The sequence below is a fragment of the Leptosomus discolor genome, chromosome Z, assembly GCF_034619465.1.
Source record: "Leptosomus discolor isolate bLepDis1 chromosome Z, bLepDis1.hap2, whole genome shotgun sequence".
In the NCBI taxonomy this organism is placed as follows: Eukaryota; Metazoa; Chordata; class Aves; order Leptosomiformes; family Leptosomidae; genus Leptosomus; species Leptosomus discolor.
The window spans coordinates 48,138,727-48,154,872 of record NC_141419.1 but is presented as its reverse complement, the minus strand read 5'-3'; the positions used below and the strand labels follow the sequence as shown (position 1 = coordinate 48,154,872).

The 16,146-nt window shown below is 43.1% G+C and overlaps 1 protein-coding gene across 2 annotated transcripts in view; it reads left to right on the top strand.

Moving 5' to 3' along the window:
* The first annotated feature begins 1,829 nt into the window (after nt 1-1,829).
* Nucleotides 1,830-16,146, top strand: part of RAD23B (RAD23 nucleotide excision repair protein B) — a 51,463-nt gene continuing 37,146 nt past the window's right edge. For both annotated transcript variants that reach the window (XM_086479403.1, XM_086479402.1), the window contains exon 1: nt 1,830-1,928. In XM_086479403.1, coding sequence (XP_086335529.1) covers nt 1,863-1,928 — 66 coding nt within the window. In that variant the 5' untranslated portion in view covers nt 1,830-1,862. The remainder of the gene's footprint in view (nt 1,929-16,146) is intronic.

Sequence of the window (16,146 nt, the reverse complement as noted above, 5' to 3'; positions counted from 1 at the left end):
GTTCATAGACTGCTGCAGGGAGAGGTGTGTCCTACTTTCCCTTTGTATTGCAATGCAGCCTGCTGGCTGCTGCTCTGCTGGTAAGAAATTGTTATGAAGCCAAGCTTACCGTAATAATGAGTTAAAAGATGTTTTTTTAGTTACAAACATTATGTTGACAATGTGGCAGAGTAGAACTTCTCAAGGCATTACACAATACTAAGAAATGTGGGTTTAATTACATTACAGTATGAAGTTAGCCTAACTGCAGCGTCCTCTTCTTAAGAAAGACATCCACAGTTACAAGCAAAATGCACTGAGAGATCCCACACCTACTGATTCAAGAGGTTATAAAAGGCTGGGGCAAGGATCTCTTTTATCAGTACAGCTGGCTCAACTTCAAAGGTTATTTGAAGCAGGGCTCCCTCTTCACTGCCTAAGGAGTACCAGGGGAAACAGAGGTTAACAACTCAACTAAAGTAAGCACTAACTATTGAAACCCCAGCACCAGCAGAACTGAGGCACTACACTGTCCCATCCAGTGCATCAGTTTCTGTGATAAGCAAGTAACTTCCTGGGCTCCCTATGTGTATGGGATTGAAGTGAAGTGGAAATGATAATGCACAAAGGATGATACACACTTTAGGAAAAGCAGTCAAACAACTTATGTTAGATATAAAGCTTGGGATGACTATGGCAGAGAACTAGTCTAAGCTTTTGCAGTATACGCATCATAAGGCTTGTCACAACTTTGAAAACACATTTGGTCTCAAGAAGCTGTCCTAGGTGTAACAATATGTTGTTATCAACTTCTTGGAGGAAAGTCTTTCACCATGCTGAACTGTGGATATTTGCTGCTGTGACAGGCAAGCTTCTTTCATGACACATCAGTTGAGGTCTCTGCACACCAGTCAATGCTGCTAACAAACTGTGCCCAGGTTGACTGGGCCTACCGTCTTACAGCATTGCTCTGGGCAGAGAACGGGAAGGAAACGTTACTACTTACAGCACATACACGGGCTGACAGCAACCTGCGCCCTTTGGCATGTTGAGGCAAGGAGCTGGCTCACTCAGCAGCACACCCACCTCACAGCAGACCAGAGGAGGCGCTTAACAAACCCCAGCTCCCAGCCACTGCGGACCTGCCCGATGGACAGACTGCCGCACGGCATCAACAACCCCACCCACAGACACCCTGCCGGAGACGGCTGCAGCCTTCGGGCCCCCCTGACCCCTATAAACATGTATGTATGTATTAATAAACTTGTACAACAACTTACAAGCGGTGTATGCACGTGCACATCCCGAACCCCATTTCCCACTCAAGCACCACACCGCCTCGCACCCGCCCGGCTTCTAAACCCCGCCTGCCCGCCGCTGCGCAGTCAGTCCAGCGCCCAACCGAGCAGCTCCCCGCGCCTGCGCATTACGTAAGCCTGAGGTGGTGCCGGGAGCGCAAGGCGGACGGAGAAGTGACGAAGCACTGGCGGACCGATCAGCGGGCGCCACCCAGTCGCGGTGATTGCGCATGCGCCCCCCGCCCCGGCTCTCGGTGAGCGGGAGAGGAGCAGTGGGCCCGCGCATGCCCCCGCTGCCTGCCCCGCCCCCTCCCGCCGAGCGGAGGCGCGCACGTCAGGTCTCTGTCCCGTTCCGCCCCCGCCGTCGCCTAAGCCGCGGAGGGGCTGAGGCCGCCGCCGCTCCGCCTGCCGCCGCGTGGTGTGACTGGAGCCCCAGGGCTGCGCGGCGCAGGGCGAGCCGCTGCTCCGCCTCCTCCTCCTCTTCTTCCTCACTCTTCTCTTCTCCGCCTGTCCCGCTGCGCTGCGGGGGACGCGGGGACAGGAGCCCGACGCGACCGGCGGCCTGCAGCCGCCGCCGCCGCCGTTATGCAGATCACACTGAAAACGCTGCAGCAGCAGACCTTCCGGATCGACATCGACCCCGAGGAGACGGTGCGGGCCTGCGCGGGGGCGGGGGGAAGGGAAGGGCCGCGCGTCGTCCCCTCTTGGGCTCAGGCCTCGCTTTCCCTTCCCGGAGGAGAGAGCGCGACCGTGGGAAGAGCTGGGAGGGAGGCCTTTTCTCTGCCTCCGGGGCGGGGGGCGAGATGGGGAGAGGGGGGAGACAGACCTCTCGGCTGGGAGCAGGGGTCCCCGGGGCCTCTGTGAGGGCCTGCGATCGGTGTTGTGTCGGGGTGGTGTGATGACCGCCCGGGAGGAGTTTGGGGGGGCGGCGGAGGTGGGGAACGGGGCTGACCGGGGCGGTGGGGGTTGTGAGTTCCACCGTGGGGGAGAGGAGCGAGGCACTTCAGCGGGGCGGGGGGGCAGCGAGGGTGATGCGGACCCCTTTCCGGGGGGCGCGGGCGGTCGTGGGGTGGTAATCCCTTTTCCTTGGGGTGCAGAGAGGTCTCCTGCCGAGTGAGAGTGACTTTTCATAGCTGAAGGAAAGGGGCTGTTGTGGCCAGTCCCGCAGCGGATGGACTTTCCTCGTTATTTTGGAGAAGAATGCCCAGGAGCTGGAAGGGAGAGTAGCTCGCGTTGTACTCTGAAGCAGAGGAGCGCTTGACTATAGGAAGCATAAAGTTTTTCTTTTCAGGAATATACATACGTGTTCCCCCCGTGGATTAGTGGGTAATGAGGCAAAGTAGTAATCTCTGCTCTCTTATATCGGGAGTAGTGGGAGTGGGTCATGACCTCTTGGAGGGGAAGGGGGTAGAGCAGCAGAAGGAGAAATGTGGTGCTTGGTCTTTGCGGATTCCTCCCTTAGAAAGGGCATGTCAGGAGAGTTGTAGGGCTCTTCTCCGTAGGCGTGTGTACTGGAGCAGAGCTCATGAGCGTTTGCTGTTAGGTGCATCCCTATACCTTTAGGCAGGTATACACTGTGTTTGATGAAGGTGAGTGATTGCGGGGAGGCTTTATAGTTTTGCCTACAGTGATTAATCTGCATTTGGGAGGTGAGGGAGTGCCTGTGATATTCTGCTAACCGCTGTAGGGTGAATGTTGGTGTCTCCTGGAAAGCAGGTGTTTGGGTGTGTGGTGAGCTTTATAATCGTTAGTCTTCCTTATTGGCAGGTTTCAGTGACTGTATCTCTGTGCTACTAAGACTGGGAGGGGGGAGAGGTCATGTTTTGCTTGCAGGTGAATGTTTTCAGTTGGCACATGGGAGTCTGCTGAAAAATCCTCAGGGGAATAAAGCATTCTGAGATAAGAGGAAGGGCCTTCAGTGAGTTTGCAGGGTTGGAAGATGGCCTTGTCACTTGCTTGAGCATGAATGGTTGCCTCTCAATAGTCCAGGCATCCTTGTGGTGTTCTTATGAAAGATTAGGGGAGTTTAGCATCTGAAGGTGTGTCTGCAGCAGCCTTTGATGTGACATTTGGACAGTGAAGCTCTAGAAACTATGGAGCATTGCATCTACTTTTATCAAGTCTGTTGGTTTACCCTCTTCCACTTCCATCTTAAGAATAATAAAGGATGACAGTTAAAGTTGGACTGAGTTCATTTGGTTCAACACTGTGGCAGAGGGTGATGGCAAATGTCTAGCTGAAGCATCTGTTAGAAACCTTCAGAGATTTAAAACATTAGTCTTTACATGTGACTGAGAAGAGCTCTCTTTTTCATCTTTTCTCCTGTTCTCTGTATTCAGTAAGGTCATGGGAAATAAAATCAAGAGGAGGACTGAAGGAATGTTGCCACTCACAACCCTCACCATCTTATGAGACAGCAAAATGCATTAGCTGGAAGTTGGATTATGGGAAACTAGACTGCTCTCTCTGCTTATAAATGTGGTTGCTACAGAGCTACTGTAAGCTACAAGTAATGCTTCTCATGAGCATAATACTTCAGGTTTTGGCTAGGAATGGGTGGTAAGATAGAAGAAATGTGAGTAGGATTTGAAGACTGTGTTTTAAAGTGACCAGAGTGAAGCATTGATTTTATTAGCTGTAGAGGTGGAATGAAAAATGTATTTAAATTTTCTTGGTCTACTTTTTAGAAAATTATGAAGAAATTCATGTTGAAAGTCTTGTAAATCATAGAACTTAGAGAGGAACACTTTTGGGCATTGAGTTAGAAACTGCATCTGTTAAAATTGGAAAGTGTTTCCAAATGTAATCTGTTAAGCAAGTGTTTTACAAGTATGTTTGAAAGTTCTCAGTCTGATTTTGAAAAATACTAATCTTAACTAAGTGTACTGCTTTCTTAGATTAATTTTCTAACATCGTGAAACAAATGTGTTTGTTTTGTGAAGTTCAGGAAACGTTACTTTTAGCCTTTGAACTATATGTCTGTTTTTCTGCTAGAGGTAGACTTGTTTACTTGGAGCTGTGCCCTATACTGTGACAAGGCCAAAAATTATCTAGTTGTCATAGGCCCAGGAAACCTGTTGCTCTAAAATTGGATTCTGTTTTTCTAAAATTGGTTTCTGGTTCTAGCAGTTTCTCCCCTTATTCTTAATATAAAATTAATCTGAAGAGACTTAATGTTACAGTGCAAGGTAGTATTCTAACAAGAGTTCATGCTTGTAACTGAAAGCTGTCATTAATAGTAAGGAATATTTAAGCAAACCTTCCAGTGACAATTTGAAGCAACACACTTCATAGTAACTGTTGAGGCTTGTTTCAGCTTTTACATGAGCAACTGTTTTTTCCTGCTTAATCAGACAGTCGAATTTTGAAGTTCAAAACATGCTCTTAATAATGTGACTTTAGTTTTGGTTTAGTTATGTTTTAAGGTATTGGCCAACTGAGTATTTTAACTGAATAAAAACTACACTTGAAGCATGGAGTATTCTTGTTTGTGAAAGTGCTAGATGAAGACTCAAATATTTTGAGTGACTAAAAAGGTTGAAAAGATTAGCCTTAGGCCCTATTATTTGAGAAGGCTTATTATCAAATGGAGAAATTTTTGTAGGCATGGCTGGTTTTTGAGAAGTTTTAAGGGAAAAACCTCTGGAGTGCATGGGAATCTGCTGTACTCATCATGCTCTGTAGAGGAGTGGGTTTACCAGTTGTAATCATTGTACTGTTCTGAGCGAATTAGTTCAGTATTTGAGCTTCAGACTTCACCAGGATAAATAAAAGGGTGCGTTTATCCACACAAGCTGCTTCTTGTGTTTGTTGACAGTCTGTGAGAGAGTAAATACATTAAGCACTGTGCTAGGAGCAAATAATCGGTCTGAAACTGATGCGGACCTGTCTAGCCGCCTCTCGTGTCAGAAGTGACAGTGATGACATTGTAGGCTTCTAAATCTAGCGCTTCTGGTGTAGTTACTGTTACATAGACACAGAATAGGCTTTTAAAAAATCTCAACAAACATTCTTAACTTTCTTTGAAAGTGAAATACCAGTTGAAAGTAAGCCTGTCCTATTTCTTTTTCAGCTTCCCTCTCTGTGCTGTTAACCTAAAAATCCTATTGCCAAAATACAGAGAAGTGCAAGGAATATTCATGATGTCAGTAGTCTTTTGGCTGCAGTCTCTGTGTCACATAATATGGGCTTTCACGTTTCACTGTCTCACTGCAATGTTTGAACATCCAGGAGGTGCCTACTTGTTTAACACCATGTCAACAGGACACTTAGTTGTGGAAGTGTGAACTTCTGTGTGTTCTGGTGCATCCTTAATATGTTTATGCTTTATTGTTAAACGTGTATGTATTTTTGGATGCTAATGTTATGCCCCTTTGGTGCTGGAAGCTCCTGGTTTTTAAGTTTAGAATGTGTGGGGCGTGCACTCCAGCAAAAATGAAGCAGGATCTAAAGGGTATGTAATAAAGAAAAAGTGAGGTTTGGCCTGAATTTCACTTTTGCAGATAAAACAGATATACTGCAGGGAAAATGAAATACTGCAGTCGTTTTTCGAAAGACAATGTCATAGCAAAGAAATTATGTTTTCTGATTTGTAGGGGATATAAAAAACATTTTGGCTTTGTAACAACAATGAGGTGGTACATGTAAGGGAGATACTTTTTAGTATGTACATGGGGGCCATCTATGACAAAATGACAGCTGCTTTCATACCCTTCAGAGAGGGCAGTGGTAAATTTCTGAATTAGTGCAGGCTACCATCTGAATGGATAGTGTGATATGTGAACCCACCAAATTTTATTAGTTATGTCTGTTCACATCTGTTTGGCATATTGAGAGCTATACTAAAGGATCTAATAAAAAAAGAATATTGAAAATTCTGTCATTTTAAAGCATACTTTGCATCAATTCTTACTCTGTCTGGGGTTAGGAAACAAAATATGGAAACAAATAATGGATTGTTGTAAAAGGTATTGATCATATTTCTTAAAGAGCTCTTCTGGTAAACTGTGGGCTTTTGTTAGAAAAACACTTCCTGATCTAGCAGCGTTAGTGAAGAGTAAGGGTTAAGTGAATGAATGCTAAGTAGTAGTATGTTTGTCTCATAAGAAAGTGATTTTTTTTCTTTTTTGTGATATAAGAAGATATAAAAGTAATAGATTTCATTTTGGCCGTTTTAGTTTTGCTGAATTTGTAGTTTATTGTATTTGTTAGAAGAATTAACTTTAGAAACAGTTTTGCAAGAGCCAGAGAATATTGCTGGGTGAAATGGTAAAGTCATCTTTGAGGCTTTTAACCTGTGAGGAAGTACGAACTTACTCTGACTACCTCCTTCCTACATGTCTTTCAGCATAGGTTAGTCCCGCAGCAGTTGCTGATGAGAGAATTGTTTTTTTATATTTCCCCAAGAGTTTATAATCTTGGTGGTTAGAGGAAAAGTGATGTCGTGATCATGTTCAAAATCGAGAAATATCCTTCAAGGTTAAGGGTGTGTTTCTGTCTCAAGTCCTGGTATTTTTCTGTAATTCTTCTTTGACTTTACAGCAGGTGTCTTTCTGCTCTTCTAGAGGACTGTTATGTTGCTCTTGCATTTCCTAGGATTTTATTGGTGAGTGTATGGACTTGCACAGTCAGAGGAGGTGTGAATTTAAAGGGTTAGTACTTGCTGCTTGAGGTTTGATAGACGACTGCAAGAATCATAGCTTCGGAGATTACCAGAATAAGCAGGGACCATTTGCATTTTTTTCATTGTTTTTATACTTTCTTTGCAGACTGTGGCTCTTCCAAGTTATGTTCTCTTATAGTTCATGTGTATTTTGTTAACTGTCTGTTTTTTCTTGCTAGTGCTTTTATTTGGTAGCTTGTCTTTTTCCCTATTTCCTGGCTAGAGTTAGAATTTTCAAGCAAGGGAAGTTGTTCTGATTCTTGGCTGAAGATGACTAGGCTTTCGCATATTCAGGAATATTTTCTTTAAATTCTAGTGAGTGTTGTAATACAATTTCAAAAGAACTTTGGGAAGGATAACACATATTCTTTAAAATTTAATAAAGGAAAGGTAAGATAGCATAAGTTATGAATACAACTAATTTTATTCATATTAAAATATGTTTTTACATGTTAGCCATTTTTCAAATGCGTTGGCTCTATGACCATAATTTTACACTGATTTTATTTGAAAAGTTCTTATCCAGTTTAGCTGTCAGCAAGAAAAAGTGACCTTTTGTACTTTTAATAATTTGTCAATATTATGTGCTGTATTTGTTAGCAATACAATTTCCTGGACCACTATTCCGAAGGTGGCCAGTAAACTGAGAAGTTAAATATAAAGGTTGTATGCACTTACGGATGGCTGTGTACATAATTGTGTCTTATATTTAAATATTTTGCAGGCATTATTGGTAAGGAAGGATATCTGTCTTTAATTTGGATAACAACAGACTGGAAGTTGTTCCTTTTGTATCTTATGAGGAGTGGAGAATACATGTTTATTAAAGAATAATATGAGCAGATGACCATGCTACTGTCTACAGTCTCATTGCTGTCCTTGTACAGCATGTTTACTGGCAAACATACAGGACCATGTTTACTGGAAAGCCTTTTGAAAGTATTTTCATTGTGTTACTGAAACATAGGAAAATACTTTCCTGAACGGAAGTTTATAGGGCAATGTAAACTTACGGGACTGAAGGATATGGCTGCCAATGTCTTCTCCCACCAAGGTTTATGTCTTTGGTCACTGTTCCAGACAGGATACTTGTATGGAGTGGACTCACTGAAACAAATACCTTTTCATTTCACAGGATATGGTGAAATGCAGCATGTGTTATCTGGGCCTTGTAAGGGCCAGACAGGAGGCCTCGGCAGCTCTCCTCTGCATGCTGCCCTGCAGGGAGCACCAAATGAAAGTGAAGAAAAGAAGGGCTTGTGGCTGCTATAAGCACACTGAGTTGGAGTCTGGTCTAAAGGCTAACTGACTAGTTCTCCCTGTCTCTGTCATTACTTGTGTTTTTCTATCAGAGGCATGTTAAGCTCAGGGAAGGGAACAGAACTGGGGCTGAAATCCCGATCCCCATTTCTCGAACTTGAATATCTGAGCTTCACACCTTGTATTTCTAACTTGGTTTATATTTGATTAATGCATATCTAAATAAAACTTTTTGTAACCCTCCAGCTGGTTTGTCAGTATGCAGTATTGGGAAAGGTTTGGGTTTTTTTTTAAGTGTCTTTTTATAATTACTCAATGTCTTGTCAATTTTGTTTCTACTCAAACCACTGTATTGCTTTTACACTCATTGTGAATCAGTTTGTGGAGAATATCCTTGTTGTAAAAATTGTGTGCTTAAAGGTACTGGGGGGTTGTTTATGCTAATCAACATGACCATACAGGAGTCACCACTTGGAGAATGTAAGCTCTTTCCTTTAAACAATCCATGTGGGTTCATAGCAACCACTCAGAGCTGTCAATAGCCACATCTTTCTGGGTTTTTGTTGAAAGTGCAGATAACTGAGCTGCTTTTTTTTTTTTCCTCGGCTTAAAGCTCTGCTTTATGTTGAAATGTATGTTTTCATGTGTTAGTACAAAGCTGCATGTATGGTCCTCTTTTAGTCACTATTTAGGATCAGAAAACTGGCCCTATGTGTCCCCTGTTAAACGGGGCTTAGATTGGTTTTGAAATGCAGGGTAGAAGAGTGTAGAGCCCGACTTTGAGATCAGAAATTAATTTTGTTGATCTCTGGACAGTGTATAACAGCAACTGATAAACTTCATCTAGGTGTAGATGAGCTCAGTTTTGGAGAGGAAATCAGAAAGGCAGAGGTAGTTGCTCAGGAAGTAAATGTCAGAGCTAGATTTGGATTTGTACCTTGCCAGTTCCAGACTGTTTACCTTCCAGATAAACTGCTGCTTCTTTCTTTGTATACAAACTTCAGCACAGAAATGCAAATAGCAAACACAGAAGTTTATGAAAGTTTTATACTCTCTGTGAGGGTGTTTTTAAATATTGTAGTAATTTTAAATGCCTGGTTTAGTTGAATACAAATGGTAGTGGTTTTCAGTCACTCACTCACCTTGTAAACCTGACTGGATTCACAAGACTCTTCCTCTCCAATGGTTCTTTCTAATTACTGTATCTGTTGTGTCTTTGGGACCTGAAGTAGGGCAGTAATTTGTTCATGCAAGCATCGAGGTGGTCTCCTAACTAAATATGAGTGTCCTGTTTAGGAAGACAGTACAAGAGATTACTGTAAATGTAGGTTTGTGCCAGCAAAACCTGCTGTTTATTATTTGTAGAAGGAAATATCTAGAACAAAATATGTTATCAGTAAAGCTACTATAAAGCATTTACTTATGAGCTAAGTAGTTTCCTACCCTCTGGACATTTCAATAGCAGGCACAATATGTGCCATTAATCTGTTGCTGATCATGGGGTTTGATTAATAGTGGTAAAACCTGTTGCACTGGTCAGTTTCTTGCTTCATTAGCTGATTTATTGTCTGATAACAACTGCATCACCCTCACCTGACTTTAAGCAATGTCTATATGGCAGTATAATGTGTAGTTAGTATGTTTTCAAGGGCAGTGGGAGGGAAAACTTGAGAATTTTAAGTCCAGATTTTAAACAGAGTGTTTTGACTAGCATGTCCTCCCTCAGGGAGGAGGAAAGCAAAGCCCTTTGGGCTGGAAGCATTCATCCTTGCCTAAACATCGACTTTTCCCAAAGTCTCAGAGAAACCTGTTAGTCTATTACAAAAAAGCTGGAGATTGGTAAGGAATTACAAGGTATATTAAAAAAAACCCTTTTCTCAGAGTTTTTAATAAAAAGAGAAACAGTTCAACTTTAGGTAGGTTGGTAGTAAAGGTCTTTTGGAGTTAGTCTTGGGATCTGTTTCTTCATAGTCTTTTTATTAATTTGATAAAATTTGATTATTTTGAGTACAAATCAATAGAAACATGATGGAATTGAAGAACACAAAGTTTAACATTTGTACTCTGCCTGAGTAGGGGTCAGTCTTTTGGAAATGTCTGCCAAGTGAGCAGAGTAGATTGAGTTGGATTTACTGAATGATGAAGCCCTGAAGCTCATAGATACTTGAACTTCCAGTAAGAATAGTGATGCTGCTCTACTGTGTTTGTCCTGGCCACCTGTTCCCAAGGGGAATGAATTGCCACCAGAGCAGGTGGAGGAAGGAGGTGCTAGGAGGGTGTGGAAGACTTGAGACTCCCGTGTGAAAGGAAACTAAAGGGCCCTGGCTAGCTTGGTTCACAAGCTGGGATAAAGATTTGATAATGCTGTCTAAATGTTTTACAGTGCTAAGCACTATGGAAGGTAGGAAGGCTATTCATGCTTGAATAACGACATCAGCATAAGAACAAATGAGAATTAATAGTCTATCATTAAATTGGAATAATTATTTTATATATTTATTTTTACATATATGTATGTATATATATATAATTATCCAATTTCTATTATTACTAATAGGATAAGGCTCCCAACATCAGAATAAACTTTGTAGAAGCCTTGTGGTAGAAGAAGTAGCAAATGATCTTACTTGTCTTTATATGAAGGTGGATTAGATTCCTGATGAAGATTGTGGTGTGGAAGGTGGGTATGTAGCTTGATGTTGGAAGGGGTTCTTCTCAGTTTTATATTCAGTTTCTCTACAGATTGCAAGAAATTCAGAAATTTATTTTGGCTGTGTAATTATAAATTAAAATTGATGGAAGTACACTGTTGGCTTTTTTATTGGGAATTATGAAATTCGTCTTTGATGCAGATGGGTTTTTTTACCTCTTCTGTTTTACTGTACTGTATAATGTAGGAGAAATGGAAATTGGTGTGAGAGGGAATGGAGGGAGTTTGCTCAATGTACTGAGCTATGGGAATTACTTGCCTAGATGGAGCCATGCATGCCCTGACTGCTTAACTAGCTAAAATAACTGTAGGGAACAACTGGGCCACTTAGCATTAGCAATTTCATGTAACCCATTTTTAGGATCCCCAGCTGGGATGCAGTTAGAGACTGGTATTTATTTGGAAAACCACAGTTTTTCAGTTAGGAGTCGGTCAGCTCTGACTGTTAATTGAACATGTTGCATGGCATCTATTCTTGAGGCCATAGTGTTCAGTACAGTCTCTAAATAGTAGGGAGTTTTGCATCTAAATTCATAGGGGGCAGAAGAAAATTTTCTTGTCTTGTAAATTGGTCACTGTCGTGTGTAAGCGTGCTGTTTCCAAATGTTTAGGGTAAGTGCAGATGAATTGATGCTCATTTTTAAAGGTGTTGTCACAAAGTAAGGGTTCCCTTTTTGCTGCTGTGAAATTTATTAGGGCAGAAGAAAAATGGGATTCTCTGAGGACTGAAATATATTTTGAATTCTGATAAGGTGGAATAAAGGTAGGTAGGCTGGAGGTTTGGTTTATGATGTATTTTTCTCAAAAATACAGATCTATAATGTTATGGATGCAGAGGTTGACTGTATATCTTAAACTTGCTTTGTGCACTTAACAGATCAATGTGCTGGGTGTGCTTTTCTGAAATTAGTTTTCACTTGGTAACCCTGAACTGAAAGTGACGCTGAAGTCCAGACTCTCAGCAACCTAATTTGCTAGAGGAAAAGTTTAGGATGCTGCTCTTTTCAGCAGCTCACTGTGCCGCTAACTGGAAGATGCATCTGCCTTACCGAAGAGCAGTGAGAGGGCTTCTCTGGGTTTGTTTTTTTTAATTTTTATTTTTTATTTCCTTGAAAAAGAAGCATTTGCAGTTTAAATCTCAATGAATGTGGTTCAGACTACTGTATCTGATGACACACAGGTTGTCGAGGGGGCGCTGTTAAGTATTCTTTTCTGTTGGCAGAATTAAGGGCACGGGTATCTTCTTGTTAGTGGATGCTGAATCTTCAGTCACTCCAGTTAGAACTACAAGAGGGAATTGTATGCCACTAGCATGTTCCTGTTAAATTGGATGTATCTGCTGTTATCTATTCCTTTTTTTTCCTGAGAATTAGTATTGTGTCTTCTGCAAGTGAAGTGTTTCTGGCCTCTTAGGCTAGGCAGTGATGAAAGAAGCCAAAAGAACAGGCAGGCATAGTTTATAAAAACTTATTTTAGCCTGAGTGTTTCTTGAACTTCTGCCTCTAACAGGAGAATGCTGATGTCTGCAGCTGACTGCATTCGCTTGCAGATTCAAGCTCTAGTAGTTAAGGGTTGGCTTAAGTAGAAGTCCTTTACATTTGCTACTTTGAGTAGGTGTGATCACTTAAATGAGATAATTTGAGATATGACAGATTCCCTTATGTAAATTACTGTTCTCTATAAGACAGTTAAACAAAGTTCTGAAATGTATTTTCTGGAAGTTACTTGGCTATTTTGTGTATTTTCAGTTTTATAGGAACAACTTGAAATACGTTACAGAATTTTTAATTAATAATTTGGAGCGCATGATGTGTTAAATTAGTTAATCACTACAACACGTTAGATATCTTTGAATGGCAAGAGTTCACAGAGTGAATGTCCATTTAAATGAGGCCTGTGTTAATGATCTTCGCCTTTGCAAGTGGCAGTGTGTCTATGGATAATAGTTAGCAAAATATTGTAAATTATCTGAGCTATGCTAAGCTTAAATTTGTTTTAGATTTTTGTGAACTGTCAGCTGAAGAAATGTGTCTGAGAACTGAAGTAATTTGTGTTTGAATTTAGTGTATGCTCTGTTCTTAAACTGGTTGACATATATGGCAAGTACAGAGAATAAAAGTGACCAGTACTGAAAACTGTAATGTCATTCTCTCTTCAGCATTTCCAGTTTTTTCAATTTCCTTTAAGAAGCTAGTCACGGCCACTGTATCGGCAGGCTTTAGCCAAAGATTGCCTCGGTTCTTTGAGGAGCAAGTGTGTATTTTGTTCCTATGTTCAGTACCACTGAGGACTGGATATTTTAAGGATCCACGAGGTCGGTGAGCATTTAGCATTGCTACTGTGGAAATAAGTAATGATACCTCTTTGATACCTCAACTGCCTGACCTCTTAAAAGGAATGTTAGTAGTAGAACTACAGGTATCGCTTTGATTAGGGCTGGCTGCAACTCAAATGGAGCACTGATTACGATACTGGACCAACAGAGATTAGCTTTGGCTTATCCATGGCCATATCAAAAGAACTGGAAAGTCAAAGGGTAGTTGCATGAATTCATTCAACCCTTCAACAACCATGTCTACCTTGTGTGAAAACCCAATGAGGATTGACAATTAACTGCATGCTGTTGAGATTTAAATATGAGGTAACACCACCCTCAAGTGCAGCAGTACCAGCTGTGCTAGAACTACAGACAGTATTAACTTGAAGCTGAGGGGAGCTGCTCCAGAGCCAGCCCCATCTGCAGCAGAGTGGCAGATCTTGGCACACAGCAGGGTTTCCTGAGGCAGGGAAATGCCAGCGCAGTGGAGAGATGTGCCAGGGGCCAGCAGCTCTTGTGGGAGACTCTGACGAGGCCTGGGCATTGCCAGAGCAACAGCAGCCACCCCCACTCCTATAAAAAGCAGTCTAGGGAGCATGAGCGACCAGGAGTGCTGTGAACAGAGTGAGCAAACATTGTGGCGCATCAGTTTGCACGGCAGTTCACACGGAAGGGAGCACGAGAAGGGCATCATCACTCTCAAGATGTGAGTTCAGTTGATGGCCATCACCCCTCAGAAGGAGGTTAGCTATGGTATCCAGCTGGCACAAAGCTATGTCCTCTGCACTTGCCAGAATGGATGTGGCAACCCAGATGGAGCACCCATGAAAACATGCAACCATCCAGGTCTTGGGCTGCAGGGAGTGCTAGAGCCTGTCACTGGTGAAGGGGTAGCAGCAGTGAGAACAGCTGTGTGCCAGTGGAGGACTGCTCAGCGTGGTGGCAGAGCTATGAGAGGAACTAGAATCATAGAATCATTAGGTAGGAAGAGACCTCTAAGATCATGAAATCCAACTGCCAACCCAACACCACCGTGCGGACTAAACCATGTCCTGAAGTGCTACATCAACACATTTTTTGAACACCTCCAGGGATGATGACTCCACCAGTTCCCTGGGCAGCCTGCTCCAATGTTTGACCACTCTTTCAGTAAAGAAAGTCTTCCTAATGTCCAATCTAAACCTCACCTGGTGCAACTTGAGGCCATTTCCTCTTGTCCTATCACTAGTTACTTGGGAGAAAAGACCGATCCCCACCTCACTACAGCCTCCTTTCAGGTCGTTGCAGAGAGTGATAAGGTCTCCCCTCAGCCTTCTCTTCTCCAGACTAAACAAGCGCAGTTCCTTCAGCCACTCCTCGTAAGACCTGTTCTCCAGATCCTTCACCAGTTTTGTTGCCCTTCTCTGGACACGCTCCAGCACCTCAATGTCCTTCTTGTAGTGAGAGGCCCAAAACTGCACACAGTATTCGAGGTGTGGCCTCACCAGTGCTGAGTACAGAGGCGCGATCACATTTAGTGTCATCTGCAAACTTAGTGAGGCAACACTCCCCTCATTAAACAAGACCGGTCTCAGTGTACTGAGCCTATCCAGCCCCATGGACTTGTGAGTGTCCAGGTGGTGTACCAGGTAATTAACTGCATCATCCTGAATTGTGAGGGGAAAGTAGAAAGGTTAAGGAGCATCAGGGAGTCCGAGAAAGAGATAGACTAGTGGAACCGTGCTCTGCCCTCCCTGAGACAGAAAACAGGAACAGCCACCAGAAAAAAAACAAGATCAAGGGAAATATGTGTCCTCCCCCCACAAGGCAGAAGGCAGTAGCTTAAAGGACAAGAGTGAATGGAGGCAAGTCCATGCTCAGCGTGGCAGGCAAACCACCTACTTGCCTACCTTTCCTTCCTGGATGCCTCTCTAAAACAGGTATGAGGCTCTGGATGTGCAAGGTCAGTCAGTGGATGATGTGGATGATGGTCCATCTACAACAGAGGTGTTTGCTAAGGTCAGAAAGGCCTACCCCTGTATCATGACCACTTCCATGAGGAAGAAAAGACAGGTTATGGTTATAGGTGACTCCCTTCTGAGGGGAACAGCTGGTCCAGTATCCCAGACAGACACTTCTCATAGTGGAGTCTGCTGCTTCCATGGGGCCTGGGTTAAGGACTTGACTAGAAACTTCCTGGCCTGGTACAGCCCTTGGACTATTACCCATTATTGATCTCTCATATGTGTGGTTGTGAAACCACAACACGTAGTGCAAGAGCAATCAAAAAATACTTCCTGGTCTTAGGACGGTTGGTGAGGGAATTTGGAGCACAGGTAATTTTTTCCTCTGTGGTTCCGGTTGTAAGCAGTGACATTGGAAGAAACAGGTGGACCCAGTCTGTTAATACATGGCTCTGTGGCCACTATCACTGCCACAGTTCTGAGTTTTTAGATGCCTGCTGGCATTGGGTGGGATTCACCTTTCTCAAAGGGGAAGAAAGTCTGTCCTCATGAGCTAGTGGGGCTCATTGAGAGAGCTTTAAACAAGGCTTGAAGAGGGAGGGGGTTAATATCACTCATGTTCATGACATGCTGTCGGACCACACGCCAGGGTTAGAGGGACAGGGTGCCAGCGAGGGCCCTCAACCTGTTGCTCTGAGGCGTGTTGGGTATACTGCAGCATATTTGATGTCTTACAGAGATGAGCCAGGGTCTCCTGAGGTAATAGGAGCCAACAGGGGAGCACTGGTGAAATACCTCAAAGGAATTAAGTTGTGCTCCTCTAAGAAGATGACACGGCCAACAGCCCAGCTGAAATGCTTCTACACCAATGCACACAGCATGGGCAACAAACAGGAGGAGCTGGAAGCCACCACACTGCTAGAAAGCTACGATCTAGTTGCCATTACTGAACTTGGTGGGATGAATCCCATGACTGG